The sequence below is a fragment of the Cnephaeus nilssonii genome (genome assembly GCF_951640355.1).
Source record: "Cnephaeus nilssonii genome assembly, chromosome: 11".
Taxonomy (NCBI): Eukaryota; Metazoa; Chordata; class Mammalia; order Chiroptera; family Vespertilionidae; genus Cnephaeus; species Cnephaeus nilssonii.
In genome coordinates this window covers 74044876-74063915 of record NC_137082.1, presented here as the reverse complement: position 1 = coordinate 74063915, position 19040 = coordinate 74044876, and the positions used below count along the sequence as shown (strand labels likewise).

The window sequence follows — 19040 nt, the reverse complement described above, 5'->3', positions numbered from 1 at the left end:
CCTCTCTAGTTCATTTTGCATTCTATTGCTGAACTTCTTATTCTGCTGCTGGAGTGATAGAAAACTGAATATTCTGTGAATGCTGTGGTCTGGTTTTCAAGGATCTCCTTATTCTCCCCCACTTGAACTGTCTGGTCTTTCTCAGCACATCCGTTTTGCCGTGAAAGCCACTCATGGCCGTGACCGGGCATACTCATACCTGTCTATATATGACCCCTGGTTTTCAGGACTTCCCTCTTTTCTAGGCCACATCTTTCATTGTTCAGTGCTCACCTCAAATCTAGCTACCTCCATGGGACCTTCTTTGGTTGTTCTGACTCTGCATGATGACTTTTTTCTGTACCTGGATGCTCATTCAGTCTGACCCTACTGTAGAGCATGGAATTTCATACGTGGTTATGTTTGATACATGCCAGTGTTCTTCACACCGTGCACAGTGCTGAGCACACAGTAGACAATTATGGAATATAGATTGCCTGCTTGTATTTTCCCCCCTTGGTGTACTAATATAAATCCAGAATTAGGGCTCTTGGGAGTCATTTCAGCAGCCCCTCTGCTTAAGTCACTTTAAGACAGACTTGTTATTTAGCTTCTGATTCTGGGATATCTGACCCCCAAGTTTACCCATTTCATTTTAACTGTTAAAAACCTGATGTTTACATTGAACTGAAATCTCTCCCACTTTCACTCCTACTCATTGGTTCTGATTCAAAGTTTTTTTCTAAACAGTATGTCTGAAAGACAAGGTTCGTTCTCTGATTCATTTCTGCCAGTACTTTCAACTATTTTTTATATGACAGGGGAACCAAGTACCTTTGTCATCCTGGTCATTCTCCTCTTAATGGTGTAGGTTTGACTATGCACTTCTTAAACGTCATTCGCTGAGTATAATATGCTAGATGTGAACTGATATTTTAGACTCTGTAAAATATTATATTTTCATTTAAATGTACTTGGAGACTACATTGGATTTTTGGTAACCTATTGATTTGCATTAATTCTGCAAAATCTTTAGAGTCATCTGTTTGAGGGCATTTGGATTTAATGTACAGAATTTTATATTTAAACCTGAAATTTTTTTTCCTGTAAGGTTTGCTTTATTTATTTATTTAGTTAGTTAGTCAGTTATTTTAGTCCTTTAAGATTCTTTTGGATCCCAGCTTTGATATATTAACTCCGCAGCTCAACTTTTGGTCAACTACACATTTAATGAGCCTACCTTGTGTGTCCTAATCAAAGACACTGATAAAAATATTGAAGGAAGGTAAACTCACAAAGCACATCATAGGAAATTTTCCTTCAGGTTCACAGGTATTTTAAAATCTTATCTGTAGGTTTATCATGGTACACTCAAATACTCGCATGTCTTGATTTCAAGATACTTCTCTGCCTTTCCAGTTTAGTCACCATCAAGAAGAGAAAATGTGGTTAGGCTGGTGAGTTTTGATCTTAGTGACCTATTCCCTGGTGAACAATCTATTTGATAATGTCTTAGAATCTTGCATAGAACACTAGCAAGCTCACACGATTCATATGCTTTGTGACAGCCATCTTTGTCCCGTTTTAGAAAACCAAAGCCACATGTTTCCATTACTGGTATGTTACCTATTATCCACAAATCCTTAGGCTTGATCCATCATGACATTTTCCTGGTTCTTGAAATTCTTAGTCCTCCTCTAAAGAAGAGAGAAAATAGAAGGAAAAAATATATGAGCAGTGTTGCCTTTCATTATCAGAAATGTTTGAGTTCAAGCATTAGAATTAAAGAGAAAGGGAGATGCCACTCAAGCTGAGGATTGAGATGATAAAAGTGGTGTTGGGAAATACTACCTTTCTAAATGAGTTGCATATGAAAGGTCAGGAAATAATATTAGGACCACAAGATAAAATCTTATGTTTTCATTACAAGATACGTTCTCTCTGTGCTTCAATTTCTTCATTATAAAATGGGAATAGCCGAAACCGGTTTGGCTCAGTGGATAGAGCATCGGCCTGCGGACTGAAAGGTCCCAGGTTCGATTCCGGTCAAGGGCATGTACTTTGGTTGCGGGCACATCCCCAGTAGGGGGTGTGCAAGAAACAGCTGATCGATGTTTCTCTCTCATCGATGTTTCTAACTCTCTATCCCTCTCTCTTCCTCTCTGAAAAAAATCAATAAAATATATTTTAAAAAAATTAAAAAAATAAAATGGGAATAATAGTGCTATCTCATAGGGTTGCTATGGTAACTAAATAAAATAATATGTGTGAAGTGTTTAGATCAGTGCCTGGCATATAGTGAGTGGTATGTATTTGTTGAATGTATGCAAAAATCTCTATGAATATAAACATTTCTGAATATTAAGGCTTGATCAGTTAAATTCCAATGTCCAAATCAGTTCTTTTATATATTCTCATTTGATAATTATAGCAGTTTTGCAAAGTGTAACTATTAATGCATCAAGTTTCTTATCTGGAAAAAGGATAATATCTACTCTGGTCTTTTAATGATCACTTATCTCTTCTGAGCCAGAGTTTCCTCATCTGAAAATTTGAGGGGATTTGGTTTATCCTTTTCTAGCTCTAGAATGCTTTAGCTAGCGTAATTTTGAAAGCTGGAACACACAAAATTTTTAATGTATCTTTATCTTTAGATGCTTTGGAAGTGTGGTTGTGATTAGGTTCCCTGGGTTAGCGAACTCGGAGAGAGAAGTTTACTTGCAAAAAAGTTTATTGGAAAGTGCTCTCAGAATCAACCCCTATGAGGGAGTGAAGGAAGCAATATTCCTACACTCCCTCATAGGGAAGAACTAAACTGTGATGCAGTTACCACAAAGAGATCTGGAACTGAGTTGGCCCTTCAGAGTTCTCTGAAGTTGGGGCGAGGGGACTGAAACTTTATACCCCTGCATCAGCTATTCATTGGATATGGACTGTCCCAGGAGGTAGCTGTGATCTTAGGTGAGGTGGTTCTTGTTGGCCAAGGGCACCTCTTGGAAAGGGATCAGCTGAATGTTGTGGCCACCATCTTCCTGCAACTAGGGGAGTGAATCTTTCAGTGGAGGGGGCAATCTGGTCAGCACATCAAGGCATCCACCACAAGGAGTAAATCTGACCTGTGAAGTGGAAGCATTGCCGGGTAAATTAAAATCAAAAGTGCAGAAGGACACATTGATACATGAGGTAAACTTAAGATTTTGCTTTGGGAATTAACTGTTATCTTTTGTATTCTCCATAGTATTATGCAGTTGCTTGGCGCATTTCCTTCACCCAGTGGTCCTGCCTCTCCTTGTAGTCTGGTGAATGAGACCACTTTGATTAAATACTCCAGGCTGCCAACCATAAACAAGCATAGCTTCCGGTACTTTGTCTTGGATAACAGTGTCATCCTGGCAATGCTGGAGCAGCCTCTTGGAAATGAACAGAGTAAGTTTCAGCACTTTGGGCTTTCTCCACTGCTGTATCATCATGGCCACCAGTACGAGCAAGCTATTTCCTTCAGGGAAGGAAAGACTGCAAATTCTAAGCAATTGTGCATTTGTCAAGAAGATGTCTAGCTCTGGGATAATAGCGAGTGAAAAATGGAAGGTCAGAAAATGGAATATACATATTATATAGAATATTTTAGAGGCCCTTAATGTGTATCTGAAATATCAGAGAAGAGCTCTATAGTTTTATAAAATGTTTATTTTAGTGGGCCATTTTCTGTTGTTGTTTTTTTTACTGTGTTTAAAAATCATTATTACTTTTCCTTTCTTCTTGAACTTTGGATCCTGCCCCACTCCACAGTATTCTATTTCAGTCACTGGTATCAGCTTAAGAGGTGGAAATTTGAGGAGTCATCTTTGTCTTGCCTGTTTTTTTCTGTTATTCCCTTATATAATTGATTTCTAAGTTTCCACCTCCCCAATGGCTCTTTTCTTTTCTCTTCTGGAGTTGGGCAATTATTAAAGGCCCCATCTATTCCATATTAAATTGCTCTTCCAGTATATTCAAATTGCAGGGCCTTATTATTTCTTACCTAGATTATTGCTGTGGTTTCCTATCTGGTCTGATACACTCACCTTCCAATTCCAAAATTTGTTACCCTTATCTCCATCCTTCTTGCTGCTACCATTGTATTCATCTTCAGATACAGATCTGACCGTGCCAGTGCCCTTCTGGAAACCCTTCAGTGATTTTTCTATGGACACAATATTCACTGTTTCCTGTTTTCCTCCCCTAAATATAAACCATCTCAAAGTATGTGATTACCACTGTAAGCAAGACTACTGAAAAGACATTTTTTTCCCTGATGTATGTAAAGCCAGTATATAAAGGAAGCATGTTCTCAGAGAGACTCTTATTGCTGGAAAGGTAAAGGAAAGTGAAGGTTACAGAATATGTGGGCATACAGGGACCTAGGGAATCACCTAGTGTATAATTCCCTTATTTACAGGTGAAGAAACAGGCTTGTCCACTTGAGAAGTATGACTAAAACCAAAATCCAAATTTTCTGAACCTCCCACCATCCCTTTGTTATCATTGCCCCTCAGTGATAGGGTTTTCTCACTTAAAGATTTGCCTTCTTACCTTCGCAAAGGCGAACAGGTCTTAGAGTCCCATGCAAATTCTTGAGAGAATAGATAAGTAGGATCTCATAAAAATGAAAAATTACACATTTCCCTGAAGTTCAGGGGTAAATGAATATCATCATAGGTTTCCATCGTGTTGTGGTAAGATACAGAGATTTTAATTTGGAATAGATGAGGCTTTTAATAATTGCCCATTCCAGAAGTGTGGAAGGAAATAAGAAGAAGGATCTGGGTTACTCAGGAAGTCCATCCTGAGTTCTTTACCTACCTTTTCCTGCCCCTAAACTTGCGGTGGGATGGAACAGTGCCTGCCTTCGGTGGACAGTGGTACACAAAAACATGGGTGAATGTAGCAGCGCTGCAACAACCAGTCTAGTCTCTCTTCCTGCATTTGGGTTATTCCCAACATTGGAAGTTAAAAATATTGGCCAGGACAGTGTTTCCCAAAGATGTGTATGTGTACCATTGGAGGTATGTGAGATGAAGTTAGTATTTTAATTAGCACACCAAAATTACGGTTTTCTATTTAAAGCAGACGTGTACAATTTCCTTTTAAAATAAATTTAAGTTTAAAAAAAAAAGCAAAGAAAGTGGTTCATATAAAATAAGACTACATGGATATGAGAAACCACAGAGGTGGTACACAAAGGATGAAAGTTTGGGAAACACTGTGTTGGGCTTTATTAGAAGCTCTGCAGTTGATAACAGGTGTATTTTAAATGATTATCTGAAATAAAACCTTTTACATCATTTTATTCTAGATGATTTTTTTCCCTCCGTCACTGTGCTGGTTCGGGGAATGTCTGGAAGACTTGCGTGGGCACAACAGCTTTGCCTTTTACCCAGAGGAGCAAAAGCAAATCAGAAGGTATCCATTAGAAGTTACAGGGAAGTGACTAAGAGTGAGTGTGTGGATATGTACGTGTGCATGTATGCACACTATGATTTAAAGGTTAAAAAGTTCCCACAAAAGCCACAGAAAAAAATAAATATTTTTTACTCTAACCAGGGTCTTTGTCAGGGGCTTTACATCTGAATGATCTTAGGAGCCTAGACTTTTAGATTCACTAATTACTCTTTAAAGACATCTTCAAGGTGGATATATTTTTGAAAAGCTTTCCAGGTGATTCTGGTATCCACTTATAATTAAGAACTGTTCTGAACAATTGTCCTCCCCCCCGCCCCCCCCGGGCAATGTTAAGTAAATATAATAAAACTCAGGTTCATGCCATATATGAGAAGAGTTTGGCTAGACCTTTGATCTCCCTGGTAACAGGACTTGTTTCAAATGATTTATTCCTATATAATTAGTAATGTGCTCTATAATTTTCTTAATATGCTGTATAATGGAATGAAATCTTATTTTCAGGAGGCACAGTTTCTTTTCTTTTTTTAAGAAATATATTTTTATTGGTTTCAGAGAGGGGGAGAGAGAAACATAAATGATGAGAGAGAATCATTGATCGGCTGCCTCCTACACACCCACTACTGGGGATCGAGCCCACAACCTAGGCATCTGCCCTTGACCGGAATCGAACCTGGGACCCTTCAGTCCACTCTGTCCACTGACCAAACCAGCTAGGGTGCAGTTTATTTTCTTTATAACATTTGTAATTTTGTGAATAAAATTTGCTCATGGGAGAAAATTGGAAAGTTCAGATATTAAAGAAATTTTAAATCACCTGTGTCCTTTTTAGAAGTATATAGGCACTGTTAATATTTTAGTGGATTTCCTTCCAGTCTTTTTTTCCTTTCTGTACACAATAACACTTAAATAGAATTTGAGTCATTTTTTTATACCACACATAGTAATTTTTTACTTACGTTACTAAAAATTCTTTAAAACATGACTTAATAAAATTTCACCAGCATTTAAGGGCAATTAGAGTATGTGTCTTAAAACCATTTAATATCTTATATGTCTTTGTTGGCTGAGATGTGTTTATCTCTCTAGGAGGAGCACATGCAGCATCATGATGCTCACATTCTGTCAGTAGTGCTTAATTAAGCATTGAAGACTGAGAAGGAAGGAGATTAGGAAAGGAACTAAAATTTGTTGATGGTTTAATATGTGCCATATACATTTTTATTTAATCCTTACATCTTTTTTAGATATAAAAACAGAAGTCTCACAGCTTGTATATGTTAAAAGTAGGGATTTAAAGCCATGAAGACCTAGATTTGGTGCCCATGCTCTTTCAGTTAAGCCATACTAAGATTCTAATTGAACTCCCTAAGTAGAGCTGCCCAGTGGACCTAAACTTGTACTTTATTCTATGGAATGATTTTAGAAGTCTTGGGGAAGAAGAAAGTTTGAGCCTTAAGCTCTGAAATGCCTCACCCATTGGCTTTCCAACTGAACATAGGAGATTCAGGCCTGGGCAGTAGAGGTCCACATCCCATTTATCAGTCACAAAATCTATAATAATTTGATGAACAATCTTACAAATATATAACAGAGTACACCAGTACACAGGCTATTTATCAAAGGTAATTGCAGATTCTTACTGAGTTCTTATGTTACATAATCCTAGAGAAACATAGGCATCTAAGAGACCAGGGAAATACATGTCATTATAGTTGGCACCAAATGTAATAAACATAATTTATTTGTTTTATTTTAATAGCTTTTTGTGCCTGAGCCTCGTCCAGTTCCTAAAAATAATGTTGGATTTAAATATACTGTGAAACATCGGCCATTTCCTGAAGAAGTGGATAAGATTCCTTTTGTGAAAGCAGATCTGAGCATTCCAGATTTGCATGAAATCGTCACTGAAGAAGTAAGATAAATTATTGTCAGCTGTTGTTAAGAGAATGACTATAAACATGCTTAAACAACTTCCAGGCTTAAGACACTGCCTTTTTTTTAGTGTTACTGGAGGCGATTCATAAGATGATTTGGATCTCTGTCATCCAGGAGGTTATATAGTAAGACAAGTATTGATTGTGGCTGACTGAACAGAACTGGCGTCTCTTAGAGAGAGGTCACTGGGCTGCATAGACTGGTCCATGGAGGTTTCAGTCGTGTGGTGACATGATCAGACTCTAGTGGAAGACATTTGGAGAAAGGAGACCAATTCAGAAACTTATGACAATCCAGGCAGGAGAAAGGAAGGACTACCTCACTGGTAGTGGAAGTTAAAATATTGGAATGTATTGTAGAGGTAGGTCCAAGCTGTCTTGATGAGGGAAGGAAAAGAGCCTAAGAACTTTAGATTTTTGAGCTTGAGTTTTAGTTTCATTATAATTGAAGATATTGGTACCATTTATAGAAATCTGGGCATTAGGAAGAAGACAGGTTTGGGAAGACAGGAAAAATGTATTTGGCTTTAGATTAATTCAGATAAGTAATTGGATTAAGTAGTTGATATTTTAGTTCAGAGGAGAAGAATTTTAAGAAGTCAGGGATAGAAGTGTGTCAGGGCATGAGAGACGAGAAGGGCAGAAATGGAGGCTGCCTACCTTATCAAGTGCTAGGAAGAGAAGGGAGAAGGAGCACTAAGAAGAGGCCCCAGGATTTTGGCATGAAATTGTAGCTGTCCTTTGAGAATAGGTTCAAAGGAGTATTAAAGTTGGCGAGAGAGTATAAGGAGCTGTGAAGGGAAAGTTTAATGAGAGGCAGTGAATATAATTCATACTGTTAGCAGTAAAGGGAGGGATACAGAGTGGATAAAGCCTAGTAAGGAAAGGAAAGGCTAGATTTTTTTTTCTTTTTTACAAATATATTTTTATTGATTTCAGAGAGGAAGGGAGAGAGAGAGAGAAACATCAATGATGAGAGAGGATCATTGATCGGCTGCCTCCTGCACTCCCCCCCTCTGTGGATCGAGTCTGCAACCCAGGCATGTGCCCTTGATTGGAATTGAACCTGGGACCCTTCAGTCTGCAAGGCCGACGCTCTATCCACTGAGCCAAACCGGCTAGTGCTTCTTTTCTTTTTCAAAAAAATTCAGGGATAAGAAGAATATGAACATGCTTAGTGGTCAACAAGAAGGAACCAGTGGAGGAAGTCTGTGTCTGCTAACACTGTAAGATGGGCAAGGGAAATGATTAATAGAGTAAGGCCCTGGAGGTAGTAGGGTCAAGAGTCTATATGATTGCATCCAGACAGGGGATACTTCAGATAAGATAGGAGAAAAGGAGAGAGTAGGTAAAGGTTCAGAGACATTTAGAGTTGGGAAGGAGGAAAATTTAAGGAGTTTATGTAAACTTTAATCTTATTTCTTAACAGTGAAATAGGGAATCAAAGATGACTCTTAAAATTGTCAGGCAGCCCAGGTAAGGTTAAGTAGCATTGTTTGTAGTGAAGTTACTTAGTGTATTGTAAGTAACTTCAAAAGTCCTTAGGATCTGGAGGCATATGCAAAAAATTTGGTGTGGAGATTAATAGGGATGAGAATATGGAAAAATAAGGAACAACAGCCATTTCTATGCTTACGAAAGGGTATTAACATATTATATTTGGGGGTTTAGAATTGTTTGGGAAGTAGATGAAGCCAGAGGATGCTAATGGCCTGGGAAAATATGGGGATGGTTTGGATACCTCCTAGTGATGGAAAGTGAAGGTGTGGTAGCAGGAAAGGGGGCTTATGATTGGAGAAGAGATTTTTAGAATTATAACTCTTGAAAGTTCAGCACACCTGAGATACAAAAGTGTGCTTTATAGATAGCCAAAAGTTATAAGGGTTGAGCAGATTGTAGAAATGCAGAGTGGGGCAAAAGTAGGTTTATAGTTGTATGTAAAACAGTTTACTCTTGTATTATTATTTATTAACTAGTAGCCCGTTTGCACGAAGATTCGTGCAATAGACCTTCATTCACCTGGCTGCCTGCACCAGTTTTCTGCCGGCACCGGGGACCCAGGCCTTGGCTGTGGCCACCGCCTTCTGCCTTTTTCAGGGTCGGGGCTTGGCCCCGGGCAGTGGCCTTGGGCTCGGCCGCACCCAACATCCCTGCTAAGGATTGCAGGAGCCGACCCCCAGTGGTTTCCTGCGATCGGTGCAGGCTCCCCGCTGGTGCCCAAGGCCCGGAAAGCCTCGGGCGGCTTTCCCGGCCTTGGGCTCGGCCGCACCCAGCGTCCCTGCTACCTATGGCAGGAGCCGACCCCCAGTGGTTTCCTGCGATCGGTGCAGGCTCCCCTCTGGTGCCCAAGGCCGGGAAAGCCTCCGCCCCGAGGCTTTCCCGGCCTTGGGCTCTGCCACACCCCAACGTCCCTGCAACGGTTTCCTGGTGGGCGTGGCTTGGTTGGTGGGCGTGGCTTGGGTGTAGCGAAGGTGCGGTCAATTTGCATATTTGTCTATTATAAGGTAAGATTATTGTATTATTTTCCATATGAACAACTGTAAAACTATTTTTTCCCCTACCCTGTATAATCCAGGTTGTTAAAAGTTCATTGCTCACCAAAGAAGGTGAATTTTAAACTAGAATTGATTGGAAGGAAATCAGAAGGGTCAGGGGAAGTTTAGAGTAATTAGTGGAGTAATCCATATGGATAAAGACTTCAAAACATGTTGGGGGAGGGGTCACTGCAAAATGAAGATAGACAGTGGTCTGGAAGAGGGATGAGAGCAACAACTCTGCCCCTTTTCTTGAAGGGAAGCAGAGGCAATGCTTTCATTTATAGGGTGAAGATGGAGGAGTAATTCTTGAGGCTATAGGGGAGTTTCTTTGGTATTTGTTTTAACCTTGAAACATGTTTGCTTGGTTGCATACACTGTATTGAATTGAAATTCAGTGTTGATCCCTGAAAATTTACTTCGTTGCTTGTAGCTTTATTTTCATTTTAGAATTAAGAATGATCCTATTCCTTTTATAATAGTTGAAAAAGATTAAATATTTGGCTTATTTCAGTTAGAAGAGAGACATGAAAAATTAAGGAATGGCATGGCCCAGCAGATTGCTTATGAAATACACCTTGAACAACAAAGCGAGGAAGAATTGAAGAAGAGAAGTTTTCCTGATCCAATTACGGATTGTAAGCCCCCGCCTCCTGCCCAGGAATTCCAAACAGCACGCCTTTTCCTTTCACACTTTGGATTTTTGTCCTTAGAAGCATTGAAGGTAATTTTCCTAAACTTTTGTGAGTAAATATATTCATAAACTAGCATTTAGCTATTGATAGCTAAAACATTTTTATGAGAATAGAAAGAATTTAATACATCCGGCTCTGAATTTTTCAGGATAATGTAGGGCCCATATCACACATATAAATGACACCTACAGATAATTAGAAAAAGAACCTTAAAAATGTTTCCCTAGTAAAATTTATTACTGGAAGGGTGGGCTGCATTTGATGCTGCACTTTTAAAAAAACAAGTATTTGTGAGCCAAGCACTGCTTATGTTATGCATTTTCTAAGATCAAACTATAGGTTTATGTCCTGGCAGCACTACTTGCCAACTATGTGGTCTTGGGCAAATTGCCTGACGTCTCTGAGTCTTAGCTCCTCTTTTACAAAATGGGGATGACAAAAAGTATCCATCTCACTGTGGTCATGTTAAGATGCTTCATGTTGTAAGAACTTTGCATAATGTAAGTCAGCCTATATGGTAAATATTGCCATTATTCTTAATTCTAGTATCCTTAAAACAATTTTACAAGGGAAGTGATGCTGTCCTATTTTACAGATGTGGAAATAGAATATTTTTAAAATGTGAAATCCTCCTGCCTGTGGAGGATTAGGGTTTGCTATACCAAGACCACTTTGTTTTGAAAAGCACAACTGAATATTGTCAAGCAAGAAGTTGCTTATTGCACAACTTGTCCGTTGCCCTTACTCCCTAGCAGCTACTTGGTTAAAGGCCATTTAACATTTTTAGAAAAGCAGAAAGAACTTTGTGTCTGATTTTGGATTTCAGCATGTAGTTAGAAAATATTTTGTGTAGAAAAGTGAATTGGTGATGGGGAGTATGAGCATAAAAACTTTGAAAATGTAGAAGAAAGGAGAAGAGAGGAAATAATGAGAAACACAGTGGCAATAATGGAAGGCAAGGAACAAAGATAGAACCTACAAATGATTAGTGATATTCCTAATGAAGAAAACTGAACAGAGTCAAAGCAGTAATAGGAGAAAATTGTTACGTACTGTGGACTGAAGGGAGACAAGAGGAGTCCTAAAAGCACTGTCCCTGAGATTGTGATTTTCCATTCATGTTATCTATTTTAGTAAAAATTTTTAAGCTTTCAAAAAAATAATGTTCATGCTTTGTTATCTGTTTCAGAACATAGGAAAAAGTCAGAAAGTTTCCTGGTTTGTTTGTTTTTATCAACCTCAGTGTATTTCTAATCACTTAAACCTGACAGCACACATACAAAAAAGCTATAAACCAGTCTTACTTGTGAATCTATATACAAAAATATATATGTGAAGGAGAATGCTAGTAAAACTGAATTTAATAGCATGTCAAGCAAATTACTTTCCACAACCAAGTAAGATTTATTCTAGGAACTCAAGGAGAGTTAGTTATTGGTAAATACTAGTAAAGTTATTAAGAGAATAATTTGATTGTATTAGTAGATTAGTCATTAAAACAGTAAGTCAGTATTTAGTAGAATAGTATTTATTCTAATTTAAAAATACAAACAAAAAATTAAAATTAAACAGAACTAGTAATGTAGATCTCATGAGAAACTGGAAGTACCCCTTGACTGCTATATTATTTAGTCAATTAAATTTAAAAATATATTTTATTGATTTTTTTATAGAGAGGAAGGGAGAGGAATAGAGTTAGAAACATTGATGAGAGAGAAACATAGATCAGCTGCCTCCTGCACACTCCCCACTGGGTATGTGCCCGCAACTAAGGTACATGCCCTTGACCGGAATCGAACCTGGGACCCTTGAGTCCGCAGGCCGACGTCTATCCACTGAGCCAAACTGGTTAGGGCAGTCAATGAAATTTTTTAAATTTGAAGTAATTGTAGATTGCCCTGGCCGGGTAGCTCAGTTGGTTAGAGTATCGTCCCAATACAACAAGGTTGCGCGTTTGATCCCCGGTCAGGGCACATACAAGAATCAACCAGTTAATGCAGAAATAAGTGAAACAACATATCTATTTCTCTCTCTCCCTCTTCCTTCCTCTCTCTAAAGTCAAAACAAATAAAGAAAATAATTTTAGATTACTAGAAAGTTGTAAAAAAAATGTATAGGAAAGTTCTCCCAATAGTAACCTCTTACATAGCTATAGTTACATTAAAACCAGGAAAGTCAATGAAATATTAAACTAAGGAGTAAAAACTATTGAAAGACAGGTCATAGGTAACATGACGTTTAATTAGACGATCATAAGAGAATAAAATGGTTAAATAAATGAGAGAATTAAGAGCACCACACAAAAAAGTACAAAATTTAATTATAGCTATAATGTCTTGTTAAAAATACAGTGTAGCTCTAACCAGTTTTGCTCAGTGGGTAGAGCGTCTGCCTGTGGACTAAAGGTCCCAGGTTCAATTCCGGTCAAGGGCATGTACTTTGGTTGCGGGCACATCCCCAGTAGGGAGTGTTCAGGAGGCAGCTGATTGATGTTTCTCTCTCATCGATGTTTCTAACTCTCTATCCTCTCTCATCCTCTCTGTAAAAAATCAATAAAATATATTTTTAAAAAAGACAGTGTAAAAATACCTAATTTACAGCTGTTGATATTGACAAAAGTTACTCTAAAAAACTGCACAGGACCTAGAGGAAAAACTTTTAAAAGTTAAGAGATATAAGATGTACATATGATACTCCTGGATTAGAAGGTCATCCAGGAGAACAAACTAATGAAATAGCTTACTTAAAAGGAAAAGAATTTGGAGGCTTTGCCCTACAAGCTGTATTACAGTATGCTATAGCTCCACAATTCCTTATTCATGATTTCAAAGTAAAAACTCAGGACCAGAAATTTTTTTGTACATTTGTAGCAAATTCATTTAGTGGCAAAATCTGGTCTGTATTGACATGAGGCTATTTGTAGTCTTTACTTATTTCACTTAGTGTGAATACTCTGCTGTCTAACTGCAGAAATATTAATGTCTTTGGTTATAGGGTGCTGCCCAAGCTCTTGCTAGAAATGTTATATAATAGACATTTGTGTTTAAGTTTTTGTTAGATATAAGTTTTTAACCTTTTGCACTCAGATGTCGAGTGTGACTCGACACGGTTAGCATTAGAATAAAGGAATCGAGAAAAAAGCAAGCGAGTGCAAAGGGTTAATTCAGTTGGATAAATACCAAGGTGTGCAATTGCTATGTTGTATGGTATGACTATGTTTAGCTTTGCAAGAAACTGCCAACTGTCTTCCAAAGTGACTACCATTTTGCATTTCCACTAGCAATCTACACCAATAAAAGAGAAAAATGCAAATTGACTGTACCTTCACGACGCCCACCAGCCAATCAGGAGTGAGTATGCACATTAACCCAACAAAGATGGTGGGTTAATTTGCATACACAGGCACCGAGCGGCCGGGACGCTTGCGTTGTTGCCATGGTGTTCCGCACTGCCCCAGCTGCTCCAGGCCTCTGGGCAGTGTGGGAAGGCGGAAAGGCGGCTCTGGGCCAGAACGAAGGCAGAAAGGTGGCTCCGTGCCAGAGTAAAGGCGGAAAGGCGGCAGCCAGGGGAAGGAAGGCCCATTCTTGCATGAATCTTTGTGCATCGGGCCTCTAGTTAAAGATTTTAAAAAAGTGTATTGAAAAGTTTTCTAGAAAACATGATATGTTATAGAGAAAATAGGATCCAAAATTAAATGCATATGATCTCAATTATCTTGAACAAAAAAACACAAATGCAAGAACTGGAAGGAAGTACACAAGAATGTTATATTGTTTCTTTAAGATTATGGTGTGCTTATTCCTGCCACTTTGTAAGTTTATATTTAGTATTTATTAAACCATGAACAAGTATTGCTTTTATAATTAGAGTAGTGAAAAGAGGAAATAATTTCTTCCTTCTTCCTTTTGTGGTAGGAACCTGCAAATAGTCGTCTACCTCCTCACCTTATTGCACTCGACTCCACAATTCCTGGATTTTTTGATGACATTGGGTATCTGGATCTCTTGCCATGTCGTCCTTTCGACACAGTTTTTATTTTCTATATGAAACCAGGTCAGAAAACAAACCAGGAGGTAAGATTCCTGAATTTGAGGGATAATTTGTATGGTTATAAATATAAAAAATTGTACATGGCTTGTGCTTATCCATAGTAGGAGGTGAGTTATATTTGATGCTTAAAGACTTGTGAACCAGTTCAGAGACTGAATTAATGAAAACTATGGTGCTTGGAGTCCCAAGCCTTGACTCTTAATTAATTTAGAGCCAAGCTATATTATATAGCATGTCTTTCTTCCTCTTAAGAAATTCAGAGTCATAAGACAAAAGAAACTAAAATACAAAAGGTTTGCCACAAAAAGCTAAAGCTAGGCCTGATTGTTTTAGAGTAAAACAATACAACGGATATTTACTGAACATCTTCCTTGTGGCTTAACATGCCAGAGTATAGGCATGATTAATAGTCTTTCCTCTGAAGGAGCTCATCTTCTAGGTCTGTGGTTGGCAAACTGCAGCTCGCGAGCCACATGCGGCTCTTTGGCCCCTTGAGTGTGGCTCTTCCACAAAATACCACAGTCTGGGCGAGTCTATTTTGAAGAAGTGGCATTAGAAGTTTAAATTTAAAAAATGTGGCTCTCAAAAGAAATTTAATCGTTGTACTGTTGATATTTGGCTCTGTTGACTAATGAGTTTGCCGACCACTGTTCTAGGTAATCTTAGAAGCAAATTATTTCAGTTGAGTTATGCATAATGTGCAGTGGGGAAAGTAACACCTGAAATAGTGGATAAAAACAGAAAACTAAGTAAAACATGGTTGTATACGTGTAACGAAGTGAGTAGAAGAGAGAAGAAAACTGCAAGATAGGTGAGAATGAAAAACAGAGTGAATGGCAAGAGATTTGAAGTGTCTGTTGGAAATGCATAGTGGAAACATGGAATAGACAGGTGGTTACCAAGTGTGACGAGGAAAGGGTCAAAGGAAGATTTGTAAAATACAGTATGCAGATGTGTAAGGCACTGTGACTATAAGATCTTGGAATTTTACTGTAATCATTGTAAGACCATTAGCTAGTCAAATTGAGAACACCTTAAGAAACTTACCAAAGTCACAAAATGTTTATACTATTAGCACTTTTCAAATTATTGGAGCCCTATTAGAAAAGGGGATTGATTTATGAGAAAGTTCTCATTTTATGTAATTGATTCTATATAAGTATTAAGAGTTTGCTGTCAGGGTTATAGGTGTGAACAAGCTCTACAAGGTTTCTGTCCTTCTAGAACTACTGTTTAAAGGGAAAGACAGATGGTTAAATGAACAATCATAGAAAAGTGTGCTAATAGGAATATGTTATAGGCCCCATAACAGGAACACCTAACCTGGTTTTAAGAAGTCGTCCTTGGAGGAAAAGACATTTAAGCTGGTATTTGAAGTATGCATTGACAATAGATAAAAAGTAGAAGCAGGTTGTCACTAACAAAGTAATAGCATGTGTAAAGGCTCTGGAGGTAAGAGAGAATTCTGTCTTTACAAAATTAATGGAGGGTTCAATATGCTTGGTTCTTGGGAGAATGTAGGCTTGTGGTAGCCAGGGATGAGACTGTTGGACTCAAGTTTTTTCGAAGAACCTCAGTAGAATTGGGTTAATTGCAGGGATTGGGGATTTGTTTAGAAGGAAATCTAATGTGTAGTTTGTATGAGAATAACAGGGCTATTTTTCTCCTACATGTACAAGAAGACTCAAACTCTTAAGGTAATTCAAACCATTTTAGTTTGCTTAGCTGTCATGGGAGTGAGGGCTACTATGAAACAATGAAGATTTTCTGAGGCCTCTTTTATAGTGGCTGAGACCTAGGCACAGGGTAGGTTTAGAATAATTTCCAGCTGCCAGCCAGTGTCCTTCAGGTTGAATTTTATTCACTTACTGCATCTTGACTCAAATTTCAAAAATTGTTTGTTTAAAAGTTTCACTTATGAATACAAATTTTAATTGGAAGAAAACTGAAACTGGCTGTCAAATCAGTTTCCTGGCACTTACAAGAATATATGAAGGAATATGGGTAAACTAAATAGTTACATTACTAAAAAGTGTTTAAGAGATGATGTGTTTAACAGAAGATGGCCTGGCAGTGATACCCAGGGGGTTGAGAAATAATAGATGTAACACCCCATATTTTGATTTTTTCAGGCCCCCTGATGATCTTGACATAGATTAGCATTATATGAACTATATCAGTGATATGTGGACTGGCTGCATCAATCTTGGGGCAGGAGGACTTTTAAAAATAGTGATTCTAGGATACTACCCCTGCTGATTTTGATGTAGAAGGTCTGGAGTGGGCTAAGAGAATCTTAGGTTTGAGAAATTCCCCAGGTGATTTTAGTACATTCCCTTCGTCTTCCTCCACCCCCCATTTAATTTATAAAGGATGTCACATTTTCCTTTCTTTAGCATAAGGTTTTTAACAGCATAACTATTGCTATTTTGGGCAAGAGAATTCTTTCTTAAGGGATCTGTCCTGTAAATAGGAATTAGCAGCATCTTTGGCCTCTACTCACTAGATACCAGTAGCTCCCCACCAGTTGAGATAACAAAAATGTCTCCAGACATTGCCAAGTGGCCCCTGGAGGGAAAACTCACTCCTGTGAGTACCACTGTTTCAGAATAAGGGGCTTTTCTTTTCCGGACCACTAAAAAGTCCAGTTATTACTGAAGAAGAGAGAACCTTCTAGTCCTTCATTTTTTTTCTAGAATGACTGCATGCTCTTCTTTGGACTAAGGGAAGAATGTTTTTATGCTCCTTTATTATACCTAACCTTTATTGAATTTTTAATAGATTTGTATTATTGATAGCATTTGTCAAGATTTATAATTAAATGATCACATACAAAGGTAATGTTTTTCAGTAATCTCTGTGAAGGCAGGGACAAAGTGTTCTTTGTTTACTTTTAATAAACAAGTCTGGTTCAGTAATTGTTTTGCTGGGGGGGAGCTAAGGGCTTTACTTGCTTTATCTCACTTAATCCTCACAGTCATCATTATTATCCCCATGGTATAGATGAAAAAAATGACACAGCGGGGTTAAGAAATTTGCCCAAGGCCCATCAAGGCCCATTTGAACCCAAGGCCCATTTGAACTCAAATCTAACTCAAAAGCATGCATTTTTAAAATATATATATTTTATTGATTTTTTACAGAGAGGAAGGGAGAGGGATAGAGAGTTAGAAACATCGATGAGAGAGAAACATCGATCAGCTGCCTCCTGCACACTCCCTACTGGGTATGTGCCCGCAACCAAGGTACATGTCCTTGACTGGAATCAAACCTGGGACCCTTGAGTCCACAGGCCGACGCTCTATCCACTGAGCCAAACCGGTTAGGGCAAAAGCATGCATTTTTTTAAACCACAGTTGTATATTGCCAAGTTTATTCTGAGCTTAGACTATTTGTCAAGTACTTCCAAACTGATTTTTATGAAGATTTATTTTGATATGCTCTTGTTTCCTTTATTATAGCTGATGAATGATATGTATTTCAGATTTTAAAGAATGTGGAGTCTTCCCGAAATGTTCAGCCACATTTCCTAGAATTTTTGCTCTCCCTTGGCTGGTCAGTAGATGTGGGCAGACATCCTGGTTGGACTGGGCATGTTTCCACTAGTTGGTCTATAAACAGTTGTGATGATGGCGAAAGACCAGAACAAGGTAAAACTCATAAAGCTCTTTGTTTTTTCGTGTTTTGTTACTCTTTTTTTTTTAGGTTTGTATTTCTTTTTAAAAAAAATTGATCTTTATTTCTGAAAGTATTGCAGATGTCCCCTTCCTCCCTGTCCCACATTTACTATGAGTTTGTAGTCTTATTTTAAAAACTAATAAGCAGAGATATATAAAGAAAAATCTCCTTCCCCTAATCCTTGTCTTCACAGGAGGTCACTTAATAATAGTTTGTATATTTTACCAGACATTTTTTGTGCATAAATAAATGTTATATATAAATAGAGTTAATTGATATAATGATTACAAACAATTTCTTTTTAATAGTGTGAATAAACAAATTTCTTTTTCTGTAACAGTATTATAATAAATTTAGGTTATCTATAGCAAATAATGCAGTTTCCTAACAAGTGTATTTTGTCTAATAAATACAGTTTTCTATTAACAGGTGTGATTTAGAGACTTTGTGGCTATCATTAAAGGTTACATTCTTGGGACAGTATATAAAAACCTTTGTAGTTTAAGGGAGGTCTGAATATTTTCAACAATAGAGAAATTAAAAAACAAAAAACTTGTAGTAAACAGCTGACTATCTTTGAGAGAGTCACAGGCCCATCTCTACAAATCCTCCTGAAGAACTGTAATGAGGGTGACAAGTACCAGAGCAAGTTTAAATTTACACTTAAGACCTTTGCCCCACCTGGCTAGTGTTCTTTGTTCTGAGGGCTTCTGCAGTCACTGGAAAGT

At 38.0% G+C, this 19040-nt stretch overlaps 1 protein-coding gene across 2 annotated transcripts in view; it reads left to right on the top strand.

The window, feature by feature from the left end:
• Positions 1 to 19040, top strand: part of RALGAPB (Ral GTPase activating protein non-catalytic subunit beta) — a 91158-nt gene that overhangs the window by 56036 nt on the left and 16082 nt on the right. For both annotated transcript variants that reach the window (XM_079783697.1, XM_079783696.1), the window contains exons 19-24: positions 3218 to 3405; positions 5315 to 5421; positions 7181 to 7333; positions 10404 to 10613; positions 14499 to 14657; positions 18119 to 18284. In XM_079783697.1, the coding sequence (XP_079639823.1) occupies positions 3218 to 3405; positions 5315 to 5421; positions 7181 to 7333; positions 10404 to 10613; positions 14499 to 14657; positions 18119 to 18284 (983 nt within the window). The remainder of the gene's footprint in view (positions 1 to 3217; positions 3406 to 5314; positions 5422 to 7180; positions 7334 to 10403; positions 10614 to 14498; positions 14658 to 18118; positions 18285 to 19040) is intronic.